Source organism: Mastigoproctus giganteus, chromosome 1 (assembly GCF_048544385.1).
Source record: "Mastigoproctus giganteus isolate SK-2022 chromosome 1, ASM4854438v1, whole genome shotgun sequence".
Lineage (NCBI taxonomy): Eukaryota > Metazoa > Arthropoda > Arachnida > Uropygi > Thelyphonidae > Mastigoproctus > Mastigoproctus giganteus.
In genome coordinates this window covers 234,249,589-234,269,782 of record NC_143575.1, presented here as the reverse complement: position 1 = coordinate 234,269,782, position 20,194 = coordinate 234,249,589, and the positions used below count along the sequence as shown (strand labels likewise).

The 20,194-nt window shown below is 35.2% G+C and overlaps 1 protein-coding gene across 1 annotated transcript in view; it reads left to right on the top strand.

Annotated features, from left to right (window-relative positions):
* Positions 1-20,194, top strand: part of LOC150091645 (isochorismatase domain-containing protein 2-like) — a 57,614-nt gene that overhangs the window by 15,222 nt on the left and 22,198 nt on the right. The window contains exon 3 of the mRNA XM_090384951.1: positions 8,259-8,429. Coding sequence (XP_090241077.1) covers positions 8,259-8,429 — 171 coding nt within the window. The remainder of the gene's footprint in view (positions 1-8,258; positions 8,430-20,194) is intronic.

The window sequence follows — 20,194 nt, the reverse complement described above, 5'->3', positions numbered from 1 at the left end:
ACTGTTGTTATTGGTCATCTAGGTAAACTATCTCCTACCATTTTCAGTACACTTCACTCAATGTCTGCTGTGGTCTTCCATCAAAAGGATGTCAGAAGAACATTGAACAACCTTAATGCCAAGAAAGCTCCAAGTCCTAATGGTATTTCTCTTCTTGTTCCCAAAACCTGTTTGACTTGGCGCATTATGGCCTTAGCTGCCAATGCGCCATAAAAAACCAAATCAAATCAAATCAAAATCCCAAAACCTGTGCTTCTGAGTTTGCTCCTGTATTGCTTACACTTTTTATTCTACTGCTGTTTTCCCTTCTGCTTGGAAATTTGTTCATATCCATCCAGTTCCTAAAAAGGTTGATAAATACTTCCCATTCAATTACATTCCAGCATACTTACCTTTATTCCTTAAGTAATGGAGAAATCCATTAACCTCCAACTCCTAAACTATCTTGAAACCTTCCATCTGATTAATGATCACCAATATGGATTCCATCAGGGTCAGTCCACTGGTGATATACTGGCTTTGTTATCCATCTTCATCTTATGGATTGCCAACTTTTTTTGTAATTGGGTATCTTGTTTTCTTGTATACTACTCTCTCCAGGTGATGGTAGATGGCTCTTTGTCTTATAACTTCTCTAATAATACTGGTATTTCCCAAGGTTCAATTCATTCTCCCACTCTTTTCCTCTTGTATATTAATGACCTTCTGCTTACTGGGATTCCTATCCATAGTTTTTCTTACAATAGTACATTGAATTCCACCTTCCAGTGTGAAAAAACTTGCCCTGCACAAACAGCTTCAATTTCTTGAATATTCATTATCAGTTCCTTAAATGCTAATCTTCAGGTAATTCTTCATTGGAGCAAAGATAGTTTAGTTAATTTCAGTCCCTTTAATACTCAGTTCTGCCTTACGTCTTGCAAAAATGTGTTTACTGCTACTGTGCTTATCTTTGATGACATTCAAATTTCTAGATCACATATCTCTATTAGGGAACACCCTGTCTTCTGATCTCTCTTGGCATAAACACATTACAAATATTGCTTCCTCTGCATCTGAAAAACTAGGTTTTTCTCTTTTGCTCCTGGCTTTACTTTTCTTCTAAATAATTTACTCGGTACAAATCTTAAATCTGTTCCCCCATGATTGAATACTGTCCAGCTCCAAACTCACAGAACCAACTTTTTGTCTTCCTTGTTTTATCCCTTCATCTTCCGTTTTCTGGAACAATCTTCATTCACAATTTCACGAATATTGCAATCTACAGAAATTTATGGCTGAGACCATAGTATTTTCTCTTCTTTGCCTTCGACCCATGCATGGTACTAAGTACTGTAGGTTCTGATGCCTTTCTCATTTGTGGTCTTCATTAAAACAATTAAATAAATAAAAATAATAATGCACAGGATGCATCTTCTTTTTAACCACCATTTTAAAATAACTAATTGTTCACCCTCCCCACCAAAGTAAGGACTGAGAGCACTGCAGTTCACATACAAACAGAATTTCAAACTTGCCAATAAAAAAGCAGATTTTTTGAAAATCTAATTTATAGACATGACATAAGATGCATCATTTGCCTTTGTCTTTTACAAAAATATAATAAGCTGAATGGAGATGCATAAAATAAACAACTGCCTTGTTAAGTGCTGCCCACTATATCCATTATTTTTATCATGTATTATGTAAATTTACAAGTATGAATTAGATTTTATCTTAAGGAACTGCTAGAATAGTGTATATATTATAATACAGTAAAAATCCTGGGTAGATAATTACAGATTGTATCGCCTCCTTTAGAAACATTTATACATATGTTACAGAATAATGGAATAGTTTATTGTATATCATGCAGGGATCATAATGTGAGCTATGCTGAAGAAGCTATCTGCCGCTTGAAGACTAAAAGCATGTTACATCTACTGGCAGTGTCCAATCAGTGGTTGTGACACACTGTTGACAGGAGGTACATAACCTCTCTTCAGGTGATGTTCAAATTATTGATAGACCTCAATAGACCTCAATGCATGGGACATTGAGGTCTATTGTTGGTTCAAATCTATGCACAGCACTGGACATGCCTTTTAATAGAAATGAGAGTGTATCTTTGAATATCACTTCCCTTTTCTCCCCTTTCCTGATGAGTAATGTGGGAATCTATTTTCACTACCTTATTCTTCTCCTTTCCTTCCTTTACCTTGCGCCATAAAGCCCATAAACAAACAACCTCCCTTTAACATGTACTTTTCCTTTTTTTCCCACCCCTTCTGTCTTTTTGATCTACTGAAGTGAGTTAATTTTTATTTTATTTATTTATTTATTTATTTTATTTATTTTTTTTTGCTGATGCTCATAAGCTTGCTTCCTTGTAGCATTTTGCCACTGCTCATACTATTCTTTCCCTTCTCTCCCTTTCCTTCTTTTGGATGCATCTTCGATGTTTACACTTTGGCATGACCACATAAGCCAGAGGAGTTTACAACTAATTCAACAAGAACACAATATCATTACCATATTTGGGAGTCATATGGGCTTGAACCAAGGTCATCTGAAACATGTGTACTGCTACACTCTTGCAGTGACCACTCAGCTACATCAGGTCTTGCTGACATAGCAGTTTTTTTTTTATATGGTACTATTAAAAATGTGAAAGCTCCATTCTGACACCAAAAGCTGCATTAGACAAAATAAATAAATAAAAAAAACTTTTAATTTTAGCATTTTTAATATAAGTTCTAAACTGTTCTCTATAATACTGCAATAATTAGACTCAAACACCAGCCAAGCGATTAAAAATTTTACTATAAAATACAAAAATAAAATATAATAAAATACAGGAAACCCTTGATTAGTGCGGTTAATGAATCCTTGAAATATACCGCACATATTAAAACCGCACTAATCAAACTTAAGAAACAATGGGAATAATTATAATGAATCCTTGAAAATTATGAAATTGTAAAAATATATTTTTTCTTACTCAATACGTACCTATAATGCACTGCATAGTTCTTAAATTATTATGGAATAAATTTTAAAAAAGATAGTATGATTTAAATTTTATTTTTTGCAAAAAAAACTTATCTAACTTCAATTGAACAGTGGTAGCTTTCTTTATTTCCTCCATGATTTTGCGATAACAATCAATTTGCTTTATCTAACCCTCAACGAACGTTCATGCTTCTCTCTGCATCTGGATCAATCTCTAGTAAGAGTTCTTTTGCTTTTTAAAGTGTATTAAATAGTTCAAGTTTTTTGAATGAAATTTCTTTGGGAGCAAATTGCTTTTCTTCTGCTTCATTTTCGTCTTCTTCCTCGTATGCATGTTGATGCTCAATTTCAAGAAGATCGTCGTTACTTAAGTCTTTTGAATGCGATTCCAATAATTCTCTAACGTTTTCTGAATCTACTTCCTCAAAGCCGAGGTCTTTTCCAATTGTAGTAATTTCATCAATAACTTTGTTGACAGGATTAATGAAACCGCAAAAATCATTTGCGCATTCAGGCAAAAGATTCTGCCAGACAGCTCTCATGCAGCTGTTCGTCATTTCTTCCCACGATTTGTGTATGTTCTCAACTGCTTCTTTAATATCATAATATTAAAGAAGTTTAATATTAATAATAAAAGAATAAAAGAATATGAGTTACCAGAGCAAATTTCAATTTCAGAGTGGTATGGGGTGCTGCTGTCGAGCATTTTGGAGTCGATTCCCATTCATTTAAGTTAGAAGACCCTGGTGAGTGCGTATCACGTATTTGCTGCTTTAGGCGCCGTTGTGAGTTGCCAAGCACCGCAAGAAAAAAACAGCGCACTAATCAAATTTGATAACGCATATATTAAGGGGATAGTATCAAAAAAAGTTTGCGCACTAATTAAAACCGCATTAATCAAGGGTTTCCTGTACTATGATACAATATCGGGAGACTAAACTATTACAATACAATAAAATAAATTACGATAAAACAATTAAAAACAATACTAAAATTGTTAAAATTTTGCTAAAATACCGAAGCTTTCAGAGACTGCTCGGGAACGTGTCAAACAAAACCGGTCATCCCATCTGAGGACAACCATCTCAAACAGGGGGGGTGTAAATGCATACCCCTGTCCCTCTTAATAGTATTATGACTGGATGAACTGATTCGCAAGCTCTCGAGCCACTTGCGTTCCCAAAATCCAAGGGCACGGTCAGTAATGGCCGTGTCCTCAGGGGAGATCCGATGTTGCTTCTCCCAGAAATGCTCTGCCACAGCAGTCCTCGCATAGTTTGCAGTCTTGATAGTGATCATGTACTCTCCCAGACGGTCTTTTAAACACCACCCCATCTCCCCCACATAACACTCCTCACAATCCGGGCACTTGATCTCATAGACCACACTACTAGTAGAGTCTTGGGCTACGGGATCTTTGACTCGAGACACCACTATGTGCAACCTCCGTCCCGGAAGTTTCACACACCGGGTCTGACACTCCCGCAATGCCCATACAATGCGTTCTGAAAGGCCTGGATAGTAAGGAATGTATGCAGTAGCCACAGGGGCAGGCGACTCCCTATGATTGGACTCTACCCTATTAATATATGTCTAAGACCCTCTAGGGATACCCACACTTGCTGAGGGGTGCCGTGACTCTACAAATTTCCATTTCCTTATCCTCGGGGGTACTACAGTGGGTCCACACCCTATTCAACAACGCCCTGGCTACACTATTCTTATGTTGATAAGCCTGTGCCGAGCTGTAATGAACATACTGGCTACGGCACATTGGCTTTCTATAGATTGTTGTCTTTATTCTAGGCCCATCTCTGCTAACCAGGGGAGCAATATGGCCTTAGTTGCCAATGCTCCTAAAAACCAAATAACAACTGCTAACCAGGACATCCAGAAACGGGAGGGACCCAACTGTTTCCACCTCAGAGGTAAATTGTATAGATGGGGAGAAGCTGTTAAGTAAATTGAGCACTTCATCTTCCTTCCCCTTTTTTATAATGGTGAACGTATCATACACATATCTCCTCCACTCGCGCATGGGGAAATCCAACTGATGAAACGCTCTGGTTTTTAGTTCCTCCATGGCCAAATTGGCCACAATGGCACTGATGGGGAACCCATGGCCGTGCCATGGACCTGCATATACATAACATTTTGAAAAATCATGGTAGTGCTAGCAAGGCAGAACTCTATGCCTTTACATCGATACTTAATAAACATCTAGTACTTAAGGTATCATCCTGTTCCAAGGCCAATTTTACACAATGCACCCTGTGTCTAATGGGGATACTAAAAATTCCGATAAGGCATAAGTTGGACTACCCACAAACGATACTATTGGTGTCAGTGGAACACCCACCTTGTGCATCTTTTGGAGGCCGTAGAACCGGGATATTCGACATCCTGAGGCATGTAGAGTCCATTAAACTTCGTTAGATATTTTGCCTGCCTTATGCCAGCCTTGTATAATGCTATTAACTTGTCTCTCCAAACCAGCTAACGGATTTCGACGGGTAAGTTTATATACATTGGTATCCTGTAAAAGATCTAGAGCTTTTGCACAATAATCTTCTTTGTTCAGTATAACTGTAGATCTGCCTTTGTCAGCAGGTAACATGTTTATTAAGTATCGATGATATCTGTAAAGGCGTAGAGTTCTGCCTCGCTAGCACTACCATGATTTTTCAAAATGTTATGTATAAGCAGGTCCATGGCACAGCCATAGGTTCCCCCATCGTGGCCAATTTGGCCATGAAGGAACTAGAAACCAGGGTGTTTCATCAGTTGGATTTCCCCATGCGCGAGTGGAGGAGATATGTGGACGATACGTTCACCATTATAAAAAAGGGGAAGGAAGATGAAGTGCTCAATTTACTTAACAGCTTCTCCCCATTTATACAATTTACCTCGGAGGTGGAAACAGCTGGGTCCCTCCCGTTTCTGGATGTCCTGGTTAGCAAAGATGGGCCTAGAATAAAGACAACAATCTATAGAAAGCCAATGTGCCGTAGCTAGTATGTTCATTACAGCTCGGCACAGGCTTATCAACATAAGAATAGTGTAGCCAGGGCGTTGTTGAATAGGGTGTGGACCCACTGTAGTATCCCCCGAGGACAAGGAAATGGAAATTTGTAGAGTCGCAGCAGACCTCAGAAAGTGTGGGTACCCCCAAAGGGTCTTAGACAAATATATTAATAGGGTAGAGTCCAATCGTAGGGAGTCGCCTGCCCCTGTGGCTACTGCATACATTGCTTACTATCCGGGCCTTTCAGAACGTGTTGTACGGGCATTGCAGGAGTGTCAGACCCGCTGTGGTCTATGAGATCAAGTGCCCGGATTGTGAGGAGTATTATGTGGGGGAGACGGGGCAGCATTTAAAAGACCGTCTGGGGGAGCACATGACAACTATTAAGACTGCAAACTATGTGAGGTCTGCTGTGGCAGAGCATTTCTGGGAGAAGCAACATCGGATCTCCCCTCAGGACGCAGTCATTACTGACCGTGCCCATGGATTTTGGGAACACAAGTGGCTCAAGAGCTTGCAAATCGGTTTATCCAGTCATAATACTATTAACAGGGACAGGGGTATGCGCTTACACCCCCTGTTTGAGGCGGTTGGCCTCAGACGGGATGACTGGTTCCGTTTGCCACACTCCTGAACCATTTCCGATGCGCATGTGGGGAATGCCGACCATGTGCCTGGTGAATCACGTGTTTGAGTGCCATGGGTCTGCTACTTAAGGATATGTCACTGCAGTAATAGTACACTGTTGAAAGCAGTCTCCGAAAGTTTCGGTATTTTAGCAAAATTTTAACGATTTTAGTATTGTTTTTAATTGTTTTATCGTAATTTATTTTATTGTATTGTAATAGTTTAGGCTCCCGATATTGTATCATAGTATTTTATTTTATAGTAAAATTTTTAATTGCTTGTCTGGTGTGTGAGTCTAATTATTGCAGTATGGAATTTCCCAGCCCCATAGGCTTGTTTGAAGATACGTTCTCTATAATATTAATTTTATATTTTTAATAAATATTACTTGAATGTGTATATTTTAAGTTTTTTTTTTTTCATTTTTGCAACTGAGTGCTGTTTCTAAGAAGTTTTATGTATCCTGTTCCCAATGTCAAAGAGTTTTGGCCTATAGATTAAGTTTTCTTTTGTTTTAATAATAATCAAAAGGCAGCACTTCATTGCATTATAACTGGTACTATGTGTGTGTCATATGTATCAAGCCTTCTCCATGGATCCTGGAGAACTTAGGATGTGTGCTTTTAAAATAAAGATAACTGTACATAATACACAAAATAAATTTAATAATACAAAAAAGAATGAATAACAATCTTTGCTAGGAGGTTAACTGGCTGACAAAGGCTGAAACTAATATGGTCTGAGAACTGGATTCTCCAAAATTTAAAACAAAAACGCCAACCGTTTAACTATAATGGTTTAATACTGAAAACTATAAAATGTACCAAACGATACTACACTGTAAAATAATATATGCAAAAAACTGATTTACAAAATAAAATATGCAATAAAAATTAAAATATAATAAAATATTTAAAATACAATAAAATTAAAAGCGATAAAACATTGACTGAAGCTTTAGGAGGCTTCCGCCTCCTTTCTCAACAACAATGATGTTTAAGCAACACATCCTTAAGTAATAGCCTCACAGCACACGTGGCTGACCAGGCGCATGCTCAATATTTCCATGTGATCCAGAACCGGAAGCGGCTCGGGAGCATGGAAATATAAAACGCTCTTCTTTTGGATTCTCATTTGAGCCAAACAAAGGAGGGGAGTTTTAATAGTTTAGAATGTCTGCCAGATTAAATATCCAGCCTGTAACCACTATCCTGTTATTGGCTGGATTTTTATAAAATTGACACAAGGGACCAAAACAAACAGCCTAGCCAATCAGAATTCTGCTCCTGTTTAGCTTGACTGAAGACCCATTTTTGAAATAGGTTTAGTTTGGCCTTCACCAGGATAGTCAACTTCCCATCTGAGGTATTTACTTTCATTCTTTTTCTGTATTATGAGTTTTATTTTGTGAATATGTAAATAGTTTTCTTTATTTTTCATCCCCACTGAAGAGAATCCACAGGGAAGGGCAGTAATTGTGGTGAATATAAAGCCAGTTACAATGCAGAGAAGTTGTTTCCTTTTCTTTATTACTATATCATTTATCAGGATATCCTTTTCCCGATCCATTATGAATTTGTTTTGCACTTTTTTTTTTTTTTTTTTTCCAATATAGGATGTATGCTTTTGAAAGAATGAAAGCAGCTGGAGCATGGCTAACAACTAGTGAAAGTGCTATTCTTGGACTGGTCGGAGATGCTTCTCATCCTAAATTCAAAGAAGTTCAGAAAATAATTTGGGACCCAGCACCCGATAGTGGGCTGCTATCATTATCTTCAGACCATAGGTGAAGTTTTGAAAACTTCTGTTGATTTTTAATAGTTTTCAAATATATGATAAATTATTAGATCCTGATATTAAAAGGAAGCAATAAGCAAATAAAACTTTGCTGTAATGGAACTTTGCAAAAATATTATTCCTGCTTAAGTCCCAATTTTGTTAAAAAAAATTATTTTTTTTGTTTAATTTTGTTTTGTTTAAAGTTTTTTGTTAAATTTTAATTTTGTTTCCTATGTTGTTATTCCAAAATTCTAAAACTGTTTGGTTTTTTGTTTAGAAATTTAACTTGTGTTGGTAGTGATCATAATTATTATGATTATGAAGATTGTTGTTATAAACTTTAAAAGTTTTAGCAATATTCATCAATTTTATAAACATCATAAATGTTCTCACTTATTGCTAATTAGTGGACTAACAGAGTTTACAATGAGTTTATAATTACTCTTTATTCATTCATTGTAGTGTTATCCCAAAACAAACAGCAACACTGTTTCTCTATGTCATTGTATAATAAGTTTAGAGAGAAAGAGACCTGACCAACTGATTCATAATTACCTTAACAACTTTGGCCAAGGATATATTCCATCTGTGGAGGTAGACATGTATGACAGAAAACGAGAAGGAAATCTTTTTTCATATTATTATTATTCTTACAAGAGAAGTATATGTGGACATGTCTTATGTCAAGCAGCCCTCCTAAACATTAGTTCAACTCCGCCATGGTTCTCTGTAATGATATACAAAACTGTGTGCAATGACCAGAAACAAGTGTAATGCTGTGTAGTGCTATGTTTACAAGAGAAGTATATGCTTTGACCCTGCCACTATAAAAATTAGCCAGTTTGTACTGCTAATAATAATTCAGAAAAAGAAAATAAACACAAGATTATCTTCAGCTATTTAAAATGCATTTCAATAAGACCAAATACACGAATTTGATGGTTGTTTTTTTTTTTTTTTTTTTTCTTGTTGCTTTTCACAGTAGTCATTCCATTAGTATTCACAATGCTGTAAAATATCACCAATCAGCTACCTTTGTGTTTTCTGCTACAGTGTATGTACCATTCACTGCATCATTTCTCCGTTTTTGGCTTTTAAAATGTTTTAACCTTGTGCTTAATGTCATCTGTAGTAATTTCGTTTATTTTGACATCATTATGCACACATCACAATAAAATAAAATTTTACCTTTTTTAGTTGTATATTGCACCAAAGTAACCTTACTTGAAATCTAAATATTGAAGTTTTTCTTGTTTATTTTCTATGTGATAAAGAATTCTGGATATGTCTTAATTTTTCAAACTACTGTCCATTACATCTTTAAAAAAAAAAAACAGATGTTTGGGCGATATCCCCATCTTTCAGATGATTAAGATCTGAGGATTTTAGACAGATGGCAACATGAGTATACACTCCTAGTACACTAGGTTATGATATAATGTTATTGCTTTGGAAGAAACAGTATCGTGCTCACAGATGACAACTTTTTTGCAAACTTATATTAGGTGTTTACCCATGTGATATAAAATTGTATGTTGCTACTGATGAAAGTCATCCTAAACAACTTCCAGAGACTTTTAGCAATGTATTTAATATATGTTTTATTGCATATAAGTTATTTGTATTATTAGGTTTTATCAATTAGTGTCAGGTAATACTTCTGTACCAGGAGTATTTTAAATTTTTCTGGCCTACCTAAAGAAAGAGTGAAGCAACCTGAAAATGAATAGACTTTCATTAAACATGGTCACTTCTGAGGGCTGCATCCTAAGAGCTAGGTGTAATTTTCCCTCATCTTTTCTAGACCCCCCCTATGCAGAACTTGCTGTTTGTCCAACTACTCCTCTACTGCATGAATAACATCATTTGTTCAAAAGTGTTGCCCTTCAAATGTTGGTGGATCCCCCACTGCAAGTATTATTAGTGGTGGACTTAATTGAGAATTTATAATTGATTCATTTGATTATATTCATGCCATTCAAATGATTAGTAGTTACTAACAGGCATATATGAAAATGAAATACAGGGAAGAGTGGTCACTCTTTTAAACGTCTCAGCCAGGAAGACTTGCCAATCACTGGGGCAAGTCTTCCTGGCCACATCAGCACAGCCACCCTCAATTCGCTCAGTTTTTTCCTGATGGCAGGTTTCACCGTGAAAATCTAATATTTTATTGGGAAACAAAGTGTAAAACACTCCTATCTCATCCATGTTGAAAATGTCCTTTGTTTCATATTTGCCAAGAATTGGTCGCACAGACCAACCAATGTATAGTTTTCTCCTTGTCAAGTTAACCATTGCTACATTTAAAATCACTGATACTAAGGCTCAGTGTGAAACAATCAGCCTTTTGTTACAGGAGGACCCAATATTGGTATATTCATTGTCCTCATTTGGTGGAAAAACCTCATTTAGTTCTTTCTTCAAATCTTTATGCTTTGCACCACATCACCTTTCTTCTTTTTAGTGTCATCCCAGCTTCAGAAGCATCTTCTATTTTCTTTAGGTTTTTTAACACCATTGGTAAAGGAATACTACATAATTTCTTCTGTTTTGGTGTGCACCTTTAACTTCTTCAATGATTTTGAGTTTAGTATCCAAGTGTAACTCATTTCATTTTTGTTTTGTATCCATATTGAATAGTGGTAATTTTCACTCTTGACAAAAATAAATGTTTATTTCACTAAAAAATAAAAGTGGTTCAGAATGTAAAACTCACTTGTATAACAGAGTAACTTGTACATTTGAAGTACATCTGCTTGAATAAGAGAAAGTTTTCAAGTACAAGCTTGGATAAGAGAAAACAAATAATCTCATTTTCTCTTATCCAGTAACACTTCGTGCACGAACAGTTGTTTTTAATGAATGAATATTTCGGTTATTGGACTCTCTTGATTATTAATCATTCAGTTATGTCCATCACAGATCATAGCTGTCTCCGTGGTTATCCAAGCCTTGTGAACGGGGAGCATTTCCATGCAGGGAGAGAAACTATCCTCTAGAGAGTTACTTGCAGTGAGTTTCTTCCCTGAAAGTTTTCACTACACCGTAAACATTATTTACTTGAAATGTTTTTTCCAAAAATTCTGGGTGATATGATATTTAGGCTATTGTTATCCACCATATCATTAGTATGGTGGATACCAGTACTACATTATTTACTAAAGAATGGTCGAGTATCCGAAAATAAGAGATGTGTACAGTAGACTCTCGATTTTCTGAGATAGGTGGTAAAAAAAAATTCCCAGATAATTGATTTCCCGGTTAATCCAAAAATACAGTAAGTTCCTGACATACGTAAGAGATACATTCCAGGACTTCTGACGTAAGTCAAGTTTATGTAACTCGGGAATGACTGATAAAATAATGCTACTATATCCCTGATATGCCAAAATTACAAAAACCATATAATATCCTCAGAAGAATGAAGAAAAATAGTTATATTTTTAATCAGTTCAATTAAAAACTTGGGTCAGCAGTGAAGTAGCCAGAGTGGCACGTAAGAGAGAAAAAAAAAAAAAGGTAGAAAAAAATGTATGTTATTGTACAGTAAAAACTGATATGTATTTCATAGCCTTGGTTATTATAGTTGACTTCATTGGTGTCGATCACTTCACCCCTTATTGTATTGTCTTTGTCCTTTATTATTGTGTTCACTGTTGACACTGACAAATCTGAATTCCATGCGATACTTGTTAATATTTGGCCATTTTCATACATCCGTATTATTTTAATTTTCTGATCCAACTCTATCGCTTTCCTTTTTTTTTGACAGATTTACTAGTACTGTGGTCACTTATTTTCTTAGTCAGCACCATGATAATGGTCAAAATTGAATTTTCTGAAAAAGAACTTCACAGGGTTAAGGTGAAAACTCACTATTATCACCCCACACGAGCTCACATTTTACTAAAGCACATTTCTGGAGGTCATGACCATAAAACAATAAAAACAATTTGCACTTTCCAGGTTATTGGGCTTTTCTGTTAGTGCAATTCATTGGAAACTGGTAGTAAACTCGATCTTATTGCATTTGCGATAATACCGATAGCTGGAATTCTTTTGAGTTTTTACATTATTATGGTGAAATGTGTGTTCCCTTCCCTGAAATCTTCAGTCATATATTAAAAAATATAAATAATGTAAGTCCGAAGCTACACAAGTCGGGGACTTACTGTATAAAAAAATGTTCAGCAACTTACATAAAAAGTATGGCGATAGATAAAAAACGAAAAAACTTACCATGCACTACTCGCGTGTCCAGTACGCAAGTAGTGTGTATTGGACACTCATTTATTTTTTTACGATGCCGATTTTAAATCTTATAGTTTCCCTTTATTTTTTACAATGTCGCGTATGGTTTGGTCACCAACATTATAATGGTTCTTTAGAGATTTAACGGATGCACCATTATCAAACTTTTGAATAATTTCAAGTTTTTGTTTAATTGAAAGCACAACTCTTGTGTTTGCCCATCATTTTTATGATTTCTAAACAAAAAAAAAAAAAAAAAAATAGTTAACTATAAAAAAAAAATTCTGATGACAAATAATGAAACAAAATTTGTCCTTTTGCGGTGCGATGGAACACAGCAATTGACGCGACACACTAAAATAAACTAAACATTTCTTTTCTTTTTTGGAGCAGCAGAGGATGCAAGGTAATAGGTACAGTAATCTCTTTATAACTGCACTTCTTGTTGCTTATTTATGACTTGCAGTGTTTGCTTATTTAAGACCATCTGTTTCTACCTATTCTAGTTACTTGAATTTTATGATTTTTGGTGGGTTTTTTTTTTTTTTTTTTTTTTTTTTTTTGAGTCCAAGTGTCCCGGTTAATCTGATCCCAGAAATCGAGAATCTGCTGTATTTTAATTTCTCCTCTGCTTTTTAACAAAAGCTGATTCTAAGATTGGGGGTGGGGGAAACAGAGCATATGCATTCCTTTGTTAATGTAACAGTTTTAAATTACATAAATGAGTCTCCCAATTTGTAATAATTGATATTCAGTACTATTTTTATGGGAGTAAATATAGTTTTAAAAATATTCAGATTGTTTCATAACCATATTGTAATTACAAAATATAAATTTAACATTTTTCAAACAGTAAATTTTAATCAGAGTAGTAAATTTTCCAGTTTTCTGATACAGAGAACTGCATGACAGCTGGTGAATATGGTCTGAATCTTGTAAATTTCTTATTTTCTTTACAGTGTCTCAGAATTACAGCAGTGTAATATGTCCTAATTTGTATTTAATGTTGATACTAATGCAAGAATGGCTAAAATTGGGAGTAAATAACATTTAAGTGTTATGTTGTTTCTCCAAGTTTTGTAATTTGCTAGAGTGCACAAACATTATGAAAATAAACTGTCTTCAATATTGAGAACTGCATAATTTAGCTGGTGAATATGGTATTGTAAAAATCTTGTAAATTTCTTATTTTCTTTTGCATTGTTTAAGAATTATAGTAGTGTCATATGTTAATCTGCATTTAACATCTTATATTATTGAAAGAATTACCCAAACTAGGAGTAAATACATGAGAAAAAAAATAATTTTTTCCTCAGAGTTTGTAATTTGCTAAAATGCACAACCATGTAATAAAAATTAAAAATTTAAAACATTCTGTATTGCTGTTTTGTTGCTCTTCGTATTTTCATCGCAGCATACTTCATAATTTATTTTGAAACTATATGATTTGTGCTGATTAGAGTCCAAAATCTTTGTCCAAAAGTTTCAAATACTCTTAAAGTAAATCATCCTAACATAAAATAGTTCTTTGTTTTTGAAGTCCTGTTTCTATATCTAAAACAGTGAAAAATCTTGAAGATAAAAACATTGCATTACATATTGGCAAACATAACCTATAAGTATTAAGTGTATATGAAATGTTAAACAGATAGCAAGATGTTCAGGTAGTATTTTATATTAAGCTGCATGTGCTTTTAATTTGGAGCTTGGGCAGCTAATGAATCAGATATTTTTATTACTGCATGAACTGAAAAGGCTATCAAAAGCAAAAAAAAACAAAAAAAAACTGTATTCTAAGTATTTATTGGGATTTTACTTATACAGTAAAATTCCATAGATTAAAATGGAATTATTCTACCATATTTAAGGAATATTCAAATATAGTTTTAATGAAAATTTAAATACAATAAATTATTTTCAAAATTCATCTATGCCATAAATATACTTGTTTACAATGGGGGTGGGAAATTTTGAATGGAACTATATAGCCTTGTAAATATGGCAATGAAAGTTTTTTCATTTGAAGAAAAAAGTGGAAGCTTCAGCAGACAAAAAAGATTCATTATCTTGCTTTTTATTGTATTTCCACTTTTTTTTTTAACTCCTATGGCTCACAAGATAACAAAAATATTCCTATGGTACCCCATATACACTGAGTGGACAGAAATCATAGGATACCTATCTAGTAACAGTTAGGCCCACCTTTTGCCCAGATAAGGGCAGTCAAACAGCAATGCATTGAGTTCATGAAAGCACTCCACAGGTATTTCCATCCATGTTTGCTGCACAGCTGCCCATAATTCTGTTGCATTCCAGGAATGCAACAGAATTATGGGCAGCTGTGCAGCATAACCAAAGCTTGAATGGACCTTTCCAAAGGTGTTCCACAGGGTTCATGCCTGGTGAATGGGGAAGCCATTCCATGGTGGTAAAATCTGCGGAATGCTCTTCAAACCATGTTCTAGTCACCAAAGCTCTGTGGGGAGATGCATTGTCCTGCTGGAAGAGTCCATTGCCCTGTGGGTGCACGATGACCATGAAGGATGCAGATGGTCTGCAAGAATGGACACATAACCTGGACCATTCAGAGATGTCTAGATGTACCAGAGGTTCCATCGTGTGCCAGTTGAACACTAACACGCCCACACCATTACATCCACCTGTCTGAACAATTCCTTGTTGACACAACAGGTGTATAGATTCATGCGATTTCTGCCAGATATGCACCCTCTTCCACTTGAAATAACTGGAAACGGGACTCGTTGGACCAGAAGACCAGTCTTCAATCATCCAAGGTCCAGTGCCGATGTTCTTTTTCCAAGTTGAGGCATCCTGTGTCATGGTGTTCGCAATGGGAATCTGGTGGGTCGGCAGCTCCCATAACCTATTGCTGCTAATGATTGCCTGATGGTCTTGGTGGAGATGTTTCTGGCACCTCCCTCCCTCGTTGAAGTCAGTTGGTGATTTGTGTCACTCTCCAGTTGGCTGAAACAATGTGAGACAGACATTGATGGCCACGTTCATTCACAACTTTTCTCTTCCCACAGTACTGACCACAAGGAGATGTTATTCCAGAAATGCTGTATGCTTGATACTGTCGAATGGCGATAGTGCAATTTCTGTACCACCTCTATGATAGTGATCCATGCATTGGCACCCACCAAAAATAAAGTCCGTTAACTCGCAATGTTTATCCATATTGACATCGAATTATTGTCTACGTGAATGCAGTGATGCCTGCCAAGTGGTGGGTTCGTCCACTGGCAAGAGGGGTGACAGCATGTTGCCCAAGAACCAAGTATCCTGTGAATTCTGTCCTTTTAGTGTATTTTTGATTGTATCAAAGTTCAGTTTTCATATTAATGCAGGTGGGAGGAAATTAAACATAAAATTTAAGTATTTGTGAAAAGTGACAAGTTGTATCTGCTGCACCATATTTAGGGAGCAGCTGAGTATTGCAGCGACTGCTTTGATCAAAAGAATAATACTCAATTTTTTTTTTTTTTATCAAGTCTCTTTGGGGGAGACTGAAGCCCAGAAGTCTGGGTGGGGCCTTCCAGTGATATTTCTTATAAATGAAATATTCTTTCAAAGGAACATCTCAGAACAAAATATCTTTTACTTTTGTAGTATGTGTATTTTGTAAATTTGCTTATGTCTTATTGATTTTGAGATATTTACAAAAGATAAAGTAGAAATTACTACTTAGTGTATGTATATATTAAAAAGTTCAGTGGAATTTACTCTTACAAATGATGATTATTTTGAAGTGATATTTGATAATTTTCAGTAGGACAAAATTTTGGTCAAATTAAATGATTTTAGAACCAATTCCCAATTCAATTTCCCCTTCCCGAAAAGTTGTTGTAATGGGATTTTACTGTATTTAACAATTATTTACTTTTTTTTATAATTATATATACATCTGTTATAGCTTTAACATGAGATCTGACATGCTAGAGTTTCATTTCATCAAATGAACTAAAGTTACTCTCCATTTAAGTCATTACACTCTGAAGGTTACTTCCAAGAGCCATTTCCATGTGCTCTTCTCTGAGTAGATGACCATTTCCTTGTTTTCCTCTCTTGCATAGAAGCACCAGTAATCACAGAGTATAACACCCCTTTTTGATAGATTGTTTTATAAGTTATAAATCCATTTATGGCTTCCATAGCTTTGAGATGAGCATTCCTGAAAGATTCCAAAACTGACTAACTTGGGTGGCAAGCTGTAATGGGTCTCTCTGGTTTGTTAGCTATTTTCTATTTTATAAGCTTTAACTGGGCACATAAATATCTAAAGGTTGCATTTTTATGCAAATGGTATGAGTGCAAGCAAACAGTAGTAAAACTGTTGTTTTGAGCACATTAAGCTATTATTAAATTATGAGTGTGAATATGCACTTCTTGTACTAGAAGAACTTGATTGCTAGGAGTTGGCATTACAGTGATGAAAAAAATGCCCGAATAGTTAACATATCTTTGACACCATGCAGTTACCTGCATGATGCCACCTGTGCTTTAATGATTTTTTGTTTAAACATCCCTTTTAGTAATATAAAAGAATCTTATCCAATAAAAGTAGACACTATCTCTTAACTTAAGGAACAACTGCCTAATCAAAGAAATCAGGTCTCCAAAACCCATAAATCAGCATGCCTTTCAAATTAGAGCTAATATAACTCATAAACCTCTCAGTAGACTTTGTTGCTGACTTAACCTCTCCACCCACTTGATGATAACATGCAGGCTGATCCACCTCTTGCAGTGATGTTCAGGTTACCAGTGATAGCCAAACTCTGTCTGCAGGTGCAGGCCACACAACCACTACCTGAAAACAATATATCGTGTTACTATTAGCCAGCTATTATCGTACATTACTGACATCTAAAACTAGTGTAGCATGTATGTCTTTCACTAATGCCCAGCTGAACTCTCACATTACTGAAAACCAGAGCTAATATAACTCATAAACCTCTCAGTAGACTTTGTTGCTGCAGGAACAAATCCATCATCTCTATTCCTAGGCCATGTGCACTAAACTGTCACCAAAAAATAAAAAAAAACATATAGCATAAAGCCTCTATCTCACAACCACACAGTTATGCTCAAGAATCCTAAAAATAGTCAAAATGAAAGGTATTTGAGTATGTATTTCTTCAGCTCTAACAGTCACCACCATATTTCTAATGAAGTTATCACCAGATATATTCAGATGGTGCACCATTCCATAGAAGACATCAAACATCCTAACCTAATACCTTCATTTTCTTCATTAAGGTTTTGCTCAAGTGCAAGCAGGCTTGACTGTAACTCACAACAATAACTGTATTTACACATAAATATTATTAAAAATCCAAGAGTTAAGTCTGCTAATGAGAGGACTTTTTTTTTATAGAAATGAGGCTTAACTTTTGACATATTTAATGTTCAATATAAGCCCTAAGAAACGCTGTAAGAGCAGAGCATAGGTAACAAAAGATTGTCATGGACCAGTGGTAGAAATAGAGCCAACCTAAGGAGAGTTGTTCCCACCAAGTATGGCAGCAGAGACAGCAACTAAAAAGGCCTCTGCTCTTTTGCTTTATTGTTATTCTCTTATGGTAAGCATTGTTCTTCCATACAATACTAAATTGAATGTAGCAATCTGCTGTAATAGTTAAATTAAATGCTTAGTAATAAGCATATGAAAGGTTATTCTAGACAATATCCAAAGGCAGCAATGAATCACACTGCACCTAAATATTATAAAAAAGAAACTAATATATATATTTAATAATTCTGAATTATATAATCTAATTATAAAGAGTAAAGATGTATTAAATTGTACAAAATATGGACATAATAATTTTTGATATGATAATATTTTTAATTGTATCCTCTTTCTTATTCTTTGTTTTACCTCTGATCTCCTAGTCAATTTTACTACTTCACTAAAGATTACACCTTCTGCTACCAAGGCCACAGAAGTTGGGCCCTGGACCTGGTTTTTGCAGGGATACTTGATGCATCAATGAAACAAGAGTTGTGTGGTTTATGCATCCTTTTAATAGTTTATATATAAAAAAAATAATTATTTTAATATGATGTGCAGACTATAAAGACAGTGTCATAACAACTACACAATCACATGGCTTAGTGCTGAGGATTTAAAGGATTGCCTCCCCCCCCACACACAAAAATTTACAATCCAATAATTATCCTTGCCAGAGAGTGTAGGATCCTCCTTTTCATCCCATTTGTGACAACTTTTGCTTTCTAATAACTGAAAGAATGTTTGGATACTTGGACTAGATTGCATATTGCTACTTCAGTTTCATCCCACTTATAACACTGTTAGAAGAATTGCATGTTTTTCTTGTCCTCTTTATGATATTGAATATTTGTTAATATTATCTTTCTTGAATTCTCTTTCACAAGCTAACATACCTCCTACCTCTTCCTTATTTAGTGAGACATTTTCTGCTAATTTAGTTTAGTTTTCTTTTGATTTTTGGGAAAATTTGTAATTTTTTTTCAAATGCACTAGTATGTTGTTGTTGTTATTATTACAGTAGAGCATCGATAATATGAACTAACTGGGACCGGGGATAGTTCAGATTTGTTCGGATTTTCGAACCCATTAAAAATACTGTCTGGAGACAAAAAAAAAAAAAAAAAAAAAAAAGGGTTTAATAAGTTTAGAAATAAAAAGACTAAGTTGTATTTACATATTTTTATTCACAGGTAACAAAACAAATGGAACTTTCAACCACAATAACACATGAGTAGTTGAGTTGGACAGCATTGTTTGTTGCTCATACCAAGCCATCTCTTGCGTGGCTAATGCCTCAGCATGCGTAGGCCCAATGTTGACGTAATTTTCTTCGTTATCTTCATCCGTATCATTTTCAGAAGCTCCAGTTTCTTTCACATTCACAGTTTTGTTTTCACGTTTTTTTTTTTTTTTTTTTTTTTATAGAAACAAGAGGCTTAACTTTTTACATATTTTAATGTTCAATATAAGCCTTAAGAAACACTGCTTCAGTTCCATCTCCTACGGTTTCTTCTGCAATGGTCCAGTTTTTTCCAAGCATTTTTTAAATTGTATGCAATAAGTGAGTCCCACATGTCAGCTAACATGTAGCAGCTATCCTTGAGATTGAGCTTTTTTGAAAAAGCTATGATGCTCTACTTGTTTTTTGTAGATCCTCTTCAATTTTTCAATGACTCTCTGGTCCATCAGTTGGAGTAGTGAGGAAACGTGTAGTGGAAGAAACAAGGCCTCAGATCCATTGTCCATTTTGTTTATTGTTTCCATTGAAGGCTTAACTTTTGATAAGCAAGTCTATCCTAGATAAGTCTAGGATAAGCAAGACCTTGCTCATTTTGCCTTCTTGTTTACGATACTTCTTGACATTTGGGATAAAATGATTGGTAACCCAATCAGTAAACACTTGAGTTTATCATGCATTTTTTTGTGCTTTATAACTTACAAGAGAAGCAAGAGATATTTTTAAAACAACGGGGTTTCTTTGA